Source organism: Strigops habroptila, chromosome W (assembly GCF_004027225.2).
Source record: "Strigops habroptila isolate Jane chromosome W, bStrHab1.2.pri, whole genome shotgun sequence".
NCBI lineage: Eukaryota > Metazoa > Chordata > Aves > Psittaciformes > Psittacidae > Strigops > Strigops habroptila.
Genome location: NC_044301.2, coordinates 36,142,235 through 36,156,519, shown reverse-complemented (window position 1 = coordinate 36,156,519; position 14,285 = coordinate 36,142,235). Strand labels below are relative to the sequence as shown.

The 14,285-nt window shown below is 41.5% G+C and overlaps 1 protein-coding gene across 1 annotated transcript in view; it reads right to left on the bottom strand.

Moving 5' to 3' along the window:
* LOC115619024 (ras GTPase-activating protein 1-like) overlaps positions 1 to 14,285 on the bottom strand; it is a 134,492-nt gene that overhangs the window by 54,429 nt on the left and 65,778 nt on the right. The window contains exons 5-8 of the mRNA XM_030511040.1: positions 10,432 to 10,549; positions 9,457 to 9,488; positions 7,605 to 7,657; positions 6,721 to 6,871 (exon numbers count right to left, since the gene is read on the bottom strand). Coding sequence (XP_030366900.1) covers positions 6,721 to 6,871; positions 7,605 to 7,657; positions 9,457 to 9,488; positions 10,432 to 10,549 — 354 coding nt within the window. The remainder of the gene's footprint in view (positions 1 to 6,720; positions 6,872 to 7,604; positions 7,658 to 9,456; positions 9,489 to 10,431; positions 10,550 to 14,285) is intronic.

Sequence of the window (14,285 nt, the reverse complement as noted above, 5' to 3'; positions counted from 1 at the left end):
AGGAAGAAGTTCCTTACAGTGAGGGTGGTGAAGCACTGGAATGGGTTGCCCAGGGAGGTTGTGGATGCACCATCCCTGGCAGTGTTCAAGGCCAGGTTGGACAGAGCCTTGGACCACATGGTTTAGTACAGGGTGTCCCTGCCCATGGCAGGGGGGTTGGAACTAGATGATCTTAAGGTCCTTCCAACCCTTACGATTCTATGATTCTATTCTATTCTAATTTTAAAAGCACTATTAGAGGGGCCCTGCCTCCAGCCAGGTGGAGGAGAGGGATAATCGGGTTTACTGGACTGTGTGGATCAGATGGCCTGGCACATCAGTCCCACAGAAGTATAAGGCTCTAGTAGATACCGGTGCACAGTGTACTCTGATGCCATCAAGGTATCAAGGGGTGAAACCCATTTCTATTTCTGGAGTGACAGGAGGATCCCAAGAGTTAACTGTACTGGAAGCTGAAATCAGCCTGACTGGGAGGAAGTGGCAAAAGCACCCCATTGTGACTGGTCCAGGGGCTCAATGCATCCTTGGCATAGACTATCTCAGGAGAGGGTACTTCAAAGACCCAAAAGGGTATAGATGGGCATTTGGTATCGCTGCCTTGGAGATAGAGGAAATTAAGCAGCTGTCCACCTTGCCCGGTCTCTCAGAGGATCCTTCTGTTGTGGGGTTGCTGAAGGTCAAAGAACAACAAGTGCCAATTGCAACCACAACAGTGCACCAGCGGCAATATCGCACCAACCGAGACTCCTTGATTCCCATCCATAAGCTGATCCGTAGACTGGAGAGCCAAGGAGTGATCAGCAGGACCCACTCACCCTTTAATAGCCCCATATGGCCAGTTCAAAAGTCTAATGGAGAGTGGAGACTAACAGTAGACTATCGTGGCCTGAACGAAGTCACACCACCACTGAGTGCTGCCAGACCAGACATGCTAGAACTTCAATATGAACTGGAGTCAAAGGCAGCCAAGTGGTATGCCACAAGTGATATTGCCAATGCGTTTTTCTCAATCCCTTTGGCAGCAGAATGCAGGCCACAGTTTGCTTTCACTTGGAGGGGCGTCCAGTACACTTGGAACCGACTGCCCCAGGGGTGGAAACGCAGCCCTACCATCTGCCATGGATTGATCCAGACTGCACTGGAACAGGGGCAAGCTCCAGAACACCTCCAATACATTGATGACATCATCGTGTGGGGTGATACAGAGGAAGAAGTTTTGAGAAAGGGAGGAAGATAATCCAAATCCTGCTGAAGGCCAGTTTTGCCATAAAACGGAATAAGGTCAAGGGACCTGCACAGGAGATTCAATTTTTGGGAATAAAATGGCAAGATGTACGTCGCCAGATCCCCACAGACGTGATCAACAAGATAACAGCAGTGTCTCCACCAACTAACAAGAAAGAAACACAAGCTTTCTTAGGTGTTGTGGGGTTCTGGAGAATGCACATCCCAAATTACAGTCTGATTGTAAGCCCTCTCTACCACGTGACCCGGAAGAAGAATGATTTCAAATGGGGCCCTGAGCAACAACAAGCCTTTGAACAAATTAAACGAGAAATAGTTCATGCAGTAGCCCTTGGACCAGTCCAGGACGGGCCAGATGTGAAAAATGTGCTCTATACCGCAGCTGGGGAGAATGGTCCTACCTGGAGCCTCTGGCAGAAAGCTCCAGGGGAGACTCGAGGTCGACCCCTCGGCTTTTGGAGTTGGGGATATAAAGGATCCGAGGCCAGCTATACTCCCACTGAGAAAGAGATACTGGCAGCCTATGAAAGGCTTCGAGCTGTTTCAGAAGTGACTGGCACTGAATCACAGCTCCTCCCGGCACCCTGGTTGCCTGTGCTGGGCTGGATGTTCAAAGGCAGGGTCTCCTCTACACATCATGCAACCGATGCTAGATGGACTAAGTGGGCCGCACTAATTACACAATGAGCTCGAATACGAAATCCCAGTTGTCCAGGAATTCTGGAAGTCATCATGGACTGGCCAGAGGGCAAAGATTTTGGGATGTCACCAGAAGAGGAGGTGACGCGTGCTGAAGAGGCCCCACCATATAATGAACTGTCAGAGAGTGAGAAGCAATATGCCTTGTTTACTGATGGGTCCTGCTGTATTGTGGGAAAGCATCGGAGATGGAAGGCAGCTGTGTGGAGTCCCCTGTGACAAGTTGCAGAAACTGCTGAAGGAGAGGGTGAATCGAGTCAGTTTGCAGAGGTGAAAGCCATCCAGCTGGCCTTGGACATTGCTGAACGAGAAAAATGGCCAGTACTTTATCTCTACACTGACTCATGGATGGTGGCAAATGCCCTGTGGGGGTGGTTGCAGCAATGGAAGCAGAGCAACTGGCAACGCAGAGGGAAACCCATCTGGGCTGCTGCATTGTGGCAAGATATCGCTGCCCGGGTGCAGAACCTGGTGGTGAAGGTACGCCACGTGGATGCTCATGTACCCAAGAGTCGGGCCACTGAGGAACACCAGAATAACCAGCAAGTGGATAAAGCTGCTAAGATTGAAGTGGCTGAGATGGACTTAGATTTGCAACATAAGAGTGAATCATTTTCAGCCCAGTGGGCCCATGACACCTCAGGCCATCAAGGCAGAGATGCAACATATAGATGGGCTCGTGATCGAGGGGTGGACTTAACAATGGACACTATTGCCCAGGTTATTCATGAATGTGAAACATGTGCTGCAATTAAGCAAGCCAAGCGGTTAAAGCCTCTCTGGTATGGAGGACGATGGCTGAAGTACAAGTATGGGGAGGCCTGGCAGATTGACTATATCACACTCCCACCGACCCGCCAGGGCAAGCGCCATGTGCTTACCATGGTGGAAGCAACCACCGCATGGCTGGAAACATACGCTGTGCCCCATGCCACTGCCCGGAACACTATCCTGGGCCTTGAGAAACAAATTTTGTGGCAACACGGCACCCCAGAGAGAATTGAGTCAGACAATGGGACTCATTTCTGGAACAACCTTATAGACTCTTGGGTCAAAGAGCATGGCATTGAGTGGGTATATCACATCCCCTACCATGCACCAGCCTCTGGGAAAATCGAACGGTACAATGGGCTGTTAAAAACTACAGTGAGAGCAATGGGTGGTGGGACTTGCAAACACTGGGATACACATTTATCAAAAGCCACCTGGTTGGTCAACATGAGGGGATCTGCCAACAGGGCTGGCCCAGCCGAATCATAACTTTTACGTACTGTAGAGGGGGATAAAGTTCCTGTGGTGCACATGATGAATTTGCTGGGGAAGACAGTCTGGGTTATTCCTGCTTCAGGTAAAGGCAAACCCACTCGAGGGGTTGCTTTCGCTCAGGGACCTGGATATACTTGGTGGGTAATGTGGGAATTTAGGAAAGTCCGATGTGTACCTCAAGGGGATTTAATTTTGGGGGAAAACAGCCAATGAACTCATTTGTATGCTGTTGCCTGCTCTATAACACTTTTATAGCCCACCAGCTAGATATCTTCAGGTCGCCAGCAACTGACCCTGACTTCCCTCCAATCATCACTCCAAGAAAGAATGAACTTTGACAAAACCAGACGAGCTCAGCAGTGACCAGAGAAGTTTGGCGGTGTCATCAGCAGGCAACAACCCAACACTACACACTGTCCTTCCTGCCCTGAAAGACTGTTACAAGAGATGGAGCCTGACATCATGGACTGGATGAATTCAGCAATTTTATAGGGATTGGTCCATGGACTAGGGAATGATATCTTTCTCTGTGTGTGGGTGTGGGTGTATATATATGTGTATATATGGGACAGGGGCGATAGTGTGTTGAGAGATGTGGGATCTGAGCATGACGTGAATGGTATGGAATAAGGGGTGGATACTGTCCTGGGTTCAGCTATAGCAGTCATTTTTCTCCTTTTTAGTAGCTGGTGCAGTGCTGTGTTTTTTAACTTTCAGCCTGGGAACAACGCTGATAACACTGATGTTTTTAGTTGTTGCTAAGTAATGTTTACTCTGACCAAGGACTTTCTCAGTCTCATGCTCTGCCAGGGAGGAGGGGAAGCTGAGAGGAAGCAGAGACAGGACACCTGACCCAAACTGGCCAAAGGGGTATTCCATACCACAGCACGTCATGCCCAGTATATAAACCGGGAGGAGTTACCCGGAAGGCCCAGATCACTGCTCGGGTCGGGCTGGGTATCGGTTGGCGGGTGGTGAGCAATTGTATCCTCTCCCCTTGTTATTTCACTAATCATTATTATCATTGGTGGTAGCAGTAGTGGTTTTGTATTATACCTTAGTTACTGGACTGCTCTTATCTCAACCCATGGGAGTTACATTCTTTTGATTCTCCTCCCCATCCCTCCGGGAGTGGGGGGAGGAAGAAGGGGGGGAGTGAGTGAGCGGCTGCATGGTTCTAAGTTACTGGCTGGGCTCAAACCACGACACACATCTAATGCTCTTTCCAGTCTCCTCCTTGATATAGATTCTGTAAGACATGCAACCTTACAAAATCGGGCTGCCATAGATTTTTTTCTCCTTGCCCATCGTCATGGGTGTGAGGACTTTGAAGGCCTATGTTGCATGAACCTTTCAGACCACTCTGAATCGGTTCACAGAAGTATACAAACTCCTAAAGAATTTACAGGAAAACTTCAGGTTGAGGATGACTGGAACCCTTTTTCAGGTTTATTTGCTGGAATAAGAGCAGGGGTAAAAAAACTGATCGTATTAAGAGCTCTTGTTTTCTTAGTGTTTATTAGCTTGTTAATTTGTATTCCTTGTTTAATGAAACTTATGCAATCTCTTATTGATCGAGCCCTCAAACAGGTATTGATAGTAGATGTACAAAACAAAAAAGGGGGAGATGTGGGAGTTAAAGGTGACAGGATCTGCATGATGGGCTTGAGCAACACTCTGAATGCAAGCTATGAGGCCCTGATACTGAACAAGCCTTGTGCTGATGGGCCAGGATGTTGAGAGACAGATAAGCCAGGATGTTGAGAGACAGATAAGCCAGGATGTTGGGAGACAGATAAGCCAGGATGTTGGGAGACAGATAAGCCAGGATGTTGGGAGACAGGAAAAGCGTGGCATGCCAGGGCATGTTGAGAAGGTACTGAATGAGGGAATAAAAGGGGCTTGATTGTAATAAAGTTTGTCTCAGTATCCTCACCGACCTGAGTCCGTGCTTTCAATACGCCACAAAGAAGTTTAGCAACTTTCAGTAAATACTAACTTGGACAGAATTTTTGCCTAAGAGTTTATTAGCAATTCCCTGAAACATTCAACTAGAAGTCTTTCAAAGCCAAGAAGCTCTCTTTCACTGAGCAGGATCTTTGGAAACATGTACCAAAATATTAAAAAAAACCCAAACCTCTAAAAGCATATTATCCTAACTTAGTGATGCTTAATCTTTTAATCTTGTTTTCCATCCAATGTCAAGGAAAGACTCTTCTCTAGGTAAATGTATTTTATATATACACACAAATGAATTCAGCAGAAGGAAATTAATTTCCTGAAGTAATAACTTATTGCAGTAAGCTTCTGGAGTGATACTATCTAATGTTACAAAGCCATTTGAGACTAATAAGACTTCTGCTAATTTGCTAATTAGTTTGACATCACCTAGGGTGTGGGCTTTTAGCCTATCATCTTCCTAATAGCCATGTAACTAGATATTGGGCAAAAGAGGATTTACTTTCATCAAAGTCTGACACTGCAGCTAGCTTGATTTTCAATAAGGATGTCTGGAGGCCAGACTGATTAATGTAGAAGGTACTCAAGCAGCCTGTGTGTGGGATATACATAAGTTAATAAGGTTCCAATTGCTTAGTCTCAAACCATCATTCATTTGAAATCATATGAAGTCCACTGAACTTCTTAGGAGACCTTCACATTTTCACAGACACACCAGCTGCTGGATCTCTACTCACTCAGAAGCCAAGCTGGAAGTGAGAGAAATTCTCGACTGGGATGATGCCTTGGTTCTAAGTGAACAAATCTGGAAAATTTCTGATTATGTGACAGGCAATGGCCTCAATTAAAAAAGAAAGGTGAGTTTTCACTACTGAGAAGTCTTGATAATCTTATTCATAGAGTTGTCACTGATTCGAGGATGGAACTGTAGTCATAGCTTCTCCCATGAAAGGGGAAACTTATCTCTTATCATTTCTTTTTGTACATATTACCATATTTTTATACCTGTGGCAAAACAAACCCATCCCAAGTTTCATCACTCTAAATGAAGTGACCTGTACTTTTGACCAAAGTATCATTCACATGTTTTAAGGTGATTAATTTAATGACGTTTTTCAACAATCAAGGTAATTTTTCCCTTTCTTGTCAATACCCATTTCTATTATTTATACTTTAAAATCCCTACTGAATGTCTCCAATAAAACGAACATTTTAATTTTCCCCTTTCATACACACAAAACTCCCTATTATAAATAGTAGCTTCCAAGAGAACAAAAAATTCTCCTAATTACATATCATAACCCAATTTATAGGGTGAAGAAAATCATTTACAGAAGGAAAAAAATACTTCAAAAGAAACAAGTTACACTTAAGCTTTTGAAGGCTTTTAGAAGGTGCTTAGTTACAACTAACTACCGGGCAAGTTAGTTAAAACTCTTAGCATATTCTTAAGAAATACTGAAATCTTATGATCATATCAGTAAGTTATCGGCAATATGTCATACAAATTCTTTACAGAAGTATAAAATACACACAACTATTAAAACTTACCTATTATAATATCTGCCTCCCATCATAAACTGATTGCTTGATGTTGGACATATTTTAAAACGCTGAATATTTTCACAGGTCCGAAAATAAAGTGAATAATCACCAGGTGTATTATCTGAAGGCCTCACAAGAAAACTGCACACCTGACCAACTGAAAAGATATCATAATACAGTGTTATTCACTGTTACTTCTGTGTCATTTATGAGCTCTTATCAAAGCTCTTTCTGTACAAATTAACAAGAATTGCACACTTAAAGGAGATTCTGATGTAAGTTCCAACAGCGATCTCCGTTCTTCACCCAAATAGGATGAAGTAGTACTAAACTGCCAAAGTTAATGCAAAATCATTTGGCTGTAGCTGACAACCTATCCCCACTTTTGCCACCTCTTTACAAGAGCATATGGGGGGGAAGGGCGTGGAGGTTTGTCAATGTTTTTAAAAAAAAAACCAAACAGAAAACCCCCACTTTTGTTCTCATATTTAAGCTATGTTATTTAAAAGTATGAGTCAGAAATCTTGTTTTCATTTTAAAAATTATTTCCTCTATGAGGAGCCTAAAAAAAGTTTATAATACATTCTCCTATAAGTACATAACAGTATTTTCTCCTCAGCATTTTGATGAAGCCCAAGATATTTTTAATTTATATTACAAAAATAAAAAATATTTAACTATTTCAATTAGAATTATGAAACTAACTGTACTTGAGAACATAAAAAAATACTCAGTGTTCAGCCATAAGGATTTTTTCCAATGTAGTAGCAACTGCAGGTCTGATGTTCATATGTTCATACAGAAAAAACAGGGTTTGCTGCAGTCTGTTATAAACACGATTGCTTTGTGTCATTCCGCTATCACTGTATTTCCATCTGAAATACAAGTACCTGTCATCAGCAAATTGTAAGCCTCTTGTTTGGAGATCTTCCCATGGAACCATCTTAAAGATAAAGAGGAAAAATTAGAAAGCAAGACTATCAATCATCTCTCTTTTTTAGTTGTTGTGACATCTAAGGCTCTGACACTTATGAACTAATATCTGGCACCTATGAATTAATCTTTATTAAAAAAATCTAGTACATATAGATTGTATAAGCAACTTTTATATTACTCAGCGATTCTGGTTTTCTACCAACAGAATGAAAAAGTAATATCTACAGCTATATAAACTACCTCATTTCAATACAAGCGTCCAACACATAGTAGATGTTCAAATCCAAGTGTGTTTAGAGATGAAAAGGCACTGTTTAAATGCTAGATAATTTGACAGGCATATTTGAAGTCAGTCTCAGATAGCAATTTATTTGAAGTGTGAAATGCAAAGCCCAAAGAGATTAATGGAAGCTAAATACTGTATGAAATAACTAAAATTGAATTTTGCTAGAAGCTAAGGAAATAAAACCTAGCTTTGTTAGACTATTGAATATGAATTGCTTTAATCTCACACTTTGCATCTTCCACAGAGTCCTGCATCAGAGCATCCCAAAAAATACAGCAATCTGTCCAGCCTCAACCTGATACCTATGATTATAGGAAACAGCTTGACATTATATGGCTATTCAGTTTACATGTGGCACATCACATGCTACATCTTAAGAGTTCATCCTGTCCTTTAAAGGAAAGCTAGAAATACAGCCTTTCATTGCAGAGTGTGCACACGAATGTTTAAGTGTGTAAAAGAAAGCCTCTTCTATGCATCAAAAAAGAGCTCTAGGTCTAACTTGCTTTTTATATTACCTTTACAGGACAGTCTCTGGCTATTTGAATATTCGCAGAAATCCCTGCCTCCCCTGAAATCCTCTGAGCAGCATGAGTAACTGGACTGAGTGTCAAAGCTCTAAGAATCTGCTATAAACTACTTTGTTTAGAAAAAAAAAAATCCTGTATTTGAAGGCATCCCTACTACTGTTATGCTGCTATGCCAAAAAAAACCCCAAACAACCCAAAACACCACAAACAAACAAAGAAAAAAGGAAAAAAACCCCAAACAAACCCAACCCACAAAAACCCAAAAAAACCGAAACACCACACCCACACAAGAAATGCCTTCTCCAATCATCAGTCCTTTGGAGACTGCAAACTGGGCAATAAATACAGGAAGCAGCAGCTGCGATTATAGCAAGCAAATGGAGGACAGATGAAGTTATCCAGCTACTAGATATTTTCTGTAACTTTCATTTGCTACTCAACTACTGAAAATAATATAACAATCAACAGTTTTCCGTAATATCAATTCATTGTTCATTGTAGATTGTATTAGGTTTCGGTTTGGTTTTTTTAATATTTAACAAGTTGGAATTCACTGCAGATTCTTCTACAGTCTCCTGGTTTTCGCTTTAAGTGTTAGCACATAAGGCTAATATAGAGAAAGTGTTACTATTACACTATAATTCCTCTAATGCATTTAGAGTTGACCAGACCCCTAAGGCAAATCATATATGTATAAAAAAACCCACAAATCAGGAAACACCACACCCTCCATTGTACATATTCTAAGTAAAGTGATCACAGAGAGACTCATCCAAGATTTTATCACTGCAAAATCCATTAACATTAGGAATAACTAATACAAGACTTCATGTCAATTACCTATGCATCTTCAACAGCTGGTATAGAAGAAAAGTCTTAAGATAAAAAAACAAGTACACACAGCTTTGGTTCACCTTCCCAATCTCATAGCTAAAGTTTACAAATAGTTATTTTATGATTTGCTTTTAATAAGAAAACAAAAATCCTTACATTTTGCCTTCATGTGGATCTTCTTCTCTTACCTAATAGGAGAATTAACATATTAAGGATATGACAACAATATGCTTGAGTTTAGAAAAGTTAACTTCATAGATTAAGACCTTCTGTAGAAATAAACAGCATTAATAAGTCCAAGATATTTTTGAACTAGATGGCTTATTGCACATTTCACATAAAGAGTTTTTCAAATTCATTCACTAAGTGGAAATTCAGCCATAACACATTATTTCAAAAGATTGTTTCTGTCACTCTTTAAGTCCTTCTTTACATGTGATAACTTAAATCTCAACTTTCCTGAACTTCAACCACTAATATAGAAATCTATAATATATATATCTATGCTGCAAAACAAACATCATCAGGACTCCAAAGCAATGGTGAACTTCTTTACAAAAAGAATGTGGGAGGGTGGGGTGGGTGTTTTTGTCCATTAAATCATCTCTTTCCTGCAGTAATTCAATTACCTTTAGATCACCTGGTTAGCTTCCTGACTTAGCATAAGCCCTTCTAGGTATAATTAAGTCATCAATAGACTTTAACCCACACTTGGGCCTTAAAAAAAAATAAAATCAAACCAACAGACATACCATGGTGCAAAATTTCAGTCTATGCATTTATGAATGATTCATAGCAAGAATACAATTGAATGATTAGCAAGTTCTTTATCAAGACTAGTGAGTTTAGGGAACTGCCTAATAAGTTCACAGTATCATTCATTGGCACATGAACTTGCTTGGATAATGTGAATAAGTACTTTGTTTGGATACTGAATTAGAGGTTTATTAAAATATTTAAAAAGTGACAGATTTAATTGCTGCAGGAAGGTTTAGAAAAGTTCATAAAGTCAGGTAGTTAAATGCCACTAGTTTGGGTTTATTTCAATGTCAACTTATACACACAGAAAATAAAATAAATAAAAACCAAAAATCTCAGTTCTGCAACAGAATTGAATATAAAATTACTTACCACTTCTTCTATCAGATCTTCTACAATAAGACCTTGTTCATCTGTCCGTAGATTTGTAACCCACATCCAGCCATCTTCCAATTCATTATGGACAATAAACATATCTCCTTTAAGGAAACTGAAGAGAGTTTCAGTAAGATTTATGTTAGAAGTACAATCACAATACAAAGTTTAATGAACACAATGAATTCTTGAGCATAATTTCAGCAAAACATTTGAGGAAATCTGAAGATGAAAGATACATTTATTGGTATCCCAAGCACACCACGTGCATTTTTCACACAGTTTAAGTAGATATGATAGATGAACATTTATCCTTCTTCAATTTACATTTAGAATCTAATAGATACTTTAAAGTGTGCTAAGGACACATAAAACAAAAAACACTACAACAACATTAAAAGATAGTAACATTCTTCTGAGAAATCAAGAGGGATCGAATACTAAACACAAGTAAAAACAATCAGAGATTCGCTTAATAGTCTAAGAAAATAATACTTTAATCAAAACCTATATTTGTACAATAAAGCCTGTGGATATCTACTATTTAGGTCTTTGCATATGCAGATAAGTGCTAAAAAGAAGATACAGAATAGTTCATCAAAAAGACATGCAGTTAGCTACAATAAGAGCATAAATACAAAGCATTAAAACATCCAAGGTAGTTTTATTACTGGAAGGTTAGTAAAAGTTATCCTTAAGTGTAATCCCAAACTCAGGTATACTGGTTTTGGCTGGTATAGAGTTAAATTTCTTCATAGTAGCTCCTATGGTGCTATGTTTTCAAAATGGGCTAAAAATAGTGTTTTATTTATTGCTGAACAGTGCTGATACAGCATCAAGGCCTTTTCTGGTCTTCACACTGCCCTGCCAGCAAGTAGTTTAGAGATGCACAAGAAGTTGGGAGGGGACACAGCTGAGACAGCTGACCCCAACTGACCAAAGGGATATTTCAGACCATACAAAACTGTGCTCAGCAATAAAACTGGGGATGGAAGTTGCCAGGTGGTGACAGTGTTCGGAGACTGGCTGGGCATCAGTTAGTTGGTGGTGAGCAATCGTTTTCATTTGAATCATTTGTCTTTCTTGGGTTTTATTTTCCTCTCTCTTTGTTGCTTGGTGTTTGGGTTTTTTCCCTTACAATTAAAAAAAAAAAAAAATCTTTCTAAATATTAAACTTTCTTTATCTCAAGCCATGAGTTTCTTTCTCATTTTTACCTTTCCAATTCTTCCCCCATTCTAGCGGGGAGGGGGAGAGTGAGCAAGCAGCTGGGTGGTGCTTAGCTGCTGGCTGATGTTAAACCACAACAGTCCTTTCTAGCACTCAACGCAGGGCTTGAAGGGTTTGAGATGATAAGAGATTTGACCAAAGCATCTTAGAAAGAATTTATAATTATTATATCTGTTAACAGTTGCTGTTGTGAAAAATTAGTGGTTTACTGTTGCTCAAAGAATGACCATCTAAGGTATTAGCAAGAGCAGTTTTAAAATGATGTATAAAGGCACAACTTAACAGAATTCGATGGCAAAGTTTACTCTATTACTTATTAAATGGATGAAGCATACAAAGGAAAATCATGGTAAAATAGATCAAAAGATGATGGATACAGAAACCAAAGGCACAAAGGATGAGGGTGACACTCCCATTGAGTCACAAGGTTCAGACTAGATCCCCTTGCTTTCTAAACTCCTGATGGAACCCAGGTGTGGCTGGATCTAGACTTAGTCTCAGACTAGAATAATGGTATTCATCAAAAAGGCTACAAGTGTCATTTAGCACCAGTTTGCAGTTTTAAGGTGAATCACAAGATCTCTAACAACACTTGATTATTAAAGCTAATATACACACACTTCCAATCATATAATCATAGAATGGTTTGGGTTGGAAAGAACTTTAAGATGATCTATTTCCAACCCCCGGACAAGGGCAGGGACACCTCCCACTAGACCATGTCACCCAAGGCCCTATCCAATCTCGCCTTGAACACTGACAGGGATGGAGCATTTACCACTTCCTTGGGCAACCTGTTCCAGTGCCTCACCACCCTCACAGTAAAGAACTTCTTCCTTATATCTAACCTGAACTTCCCATTTAAGTTTTAACCAATGGCCCCCTGTCCTATCACTACAGTCCCTGATGAAGAGTCCCCCTCTGGCATCTTTGTAGGCCCCCTTCTCTTCTCCAGGATGAACAGCCCAAATTTTCGTAGGCTGTCTTTGTATGGTAGGTGCTCCAGCCCCCTTGTCATCCTCATGGCACTCCTTTGGACTTACTCCAATAGCTCCATGTCCTTCTTATGTTGGGGACACCAGAACTGCACACATTACTCCAAGTGGGGTCTCACGAGAGCAGAATAGAGGGGCAGGATCACCTCCTTCGACCTGCTGGTCACACTTCTCTTGATGCAGCCCAGTATACTGGGCTGCGAGCGTACACTGCTGGCTCATGTTCAGTTTCTCATCAACCAGCACCACCAAGTCCTTCTCCACAGGACTACTCTGAATCACTTCTCTGTCCAACCTGTAGCTGTGCCTGGGATTGCCCTGACCCAGGTGTAGGACCTTGCATTTCGCATCGTTGAACTTCATTGGCCCACTTCTCAAGCATATCAAGGTCCTTCTAGATGGCAACCCTTCCCTCCAGTGTATCAACTGAACCACATAGCTTAGAGTTGTCAGCAAACTTGCTGAGGGCACACTCAATCCCATGGTCCATGTTGCCAGAAAAGACATTGAACAAGATTGGTCCCAACACCAAGCCCTGAGGGACACCACTCTTCACCAGTCTCCACATGGACACTGAGCAGTGTACCGCAACACTCTGCATGTGGCCATCCAGCCAATTCTTTATTCACCAGGTGGTCCATCCATCAAATTTATATCTCTCCAGTTTAGACAAGGATGTCATGCAGGACAGCGTTGAATGCTTTGCATACAGGTAGATGATGTCAACTGCTCTGCCCCTATCCATCAGTTCTGTAGCCCCATCATAGAAGGCCACCAAATTGGTCAGGCAGGATTTCCCCTTAGTGAAGCCATGTTGGCTGTCACCAACCACCTCGTTGGTTTTCATGTGCCTTAGCGTGCTTCCCAGGAGAATCTGCTCCATGATCTTGCCAGGCACAGAGGTGACACTGACTGGTCTGTAGTTCCCTGGGTCTTCCGTTTTCCCCTTCTTGAAAATGGGGATCATATTTCCCTTTTTCCAGTCGTCGGGAACCTCACCTGACTGCCATGATTTTTCAAATAGAATGGACAGTGGCTTAGCAACTTCCTTCGCCAGCTCCTTCAGGACCCGTTTATGGATTTCATCAGGTCCCATGGACTTGTGCACATTCAGGTTCCTAAGATGATCTCAAACCTGATCCTCTCCTACAGTGGGCCTAAGGTCTTCATTCTCACAGTCCCTGCATCTGCATCTTCACTTGCTGGTGAAGACGGAGGCAAAGAAGTCATTGAGAACCTCAGCCTTGTTCAAATCCAGGGTAGCCAGTTCTCCCGATAGCTTCCGGAGAGGGCCCACATTATCCCTCATCTGTCTTTTGTTTGCGACATATCTATAGAAGCCCTTCCTGTTACCCTTGACATCCCTGGCCAGACTCAATTCTGTCTGGGCCTTAGCTTTCCTGACTGTCCTGGGTTCAGCCGTGCCATCCCTCCAACAGATATCAGGGTGGTTGAAGCCCCCCATGTGGATGAGGGCTTGCGAGCATGAGTCTCCTAAGTCATCAAATACCTAAACCAACACACAGACAGATATATATATGTACATATGTATGTATATAAATATTTATATAAAAAAGGATCCTGGTAAAAATTTCCCTCAGGTTCAGTGAAAATATTCACATCCGTTT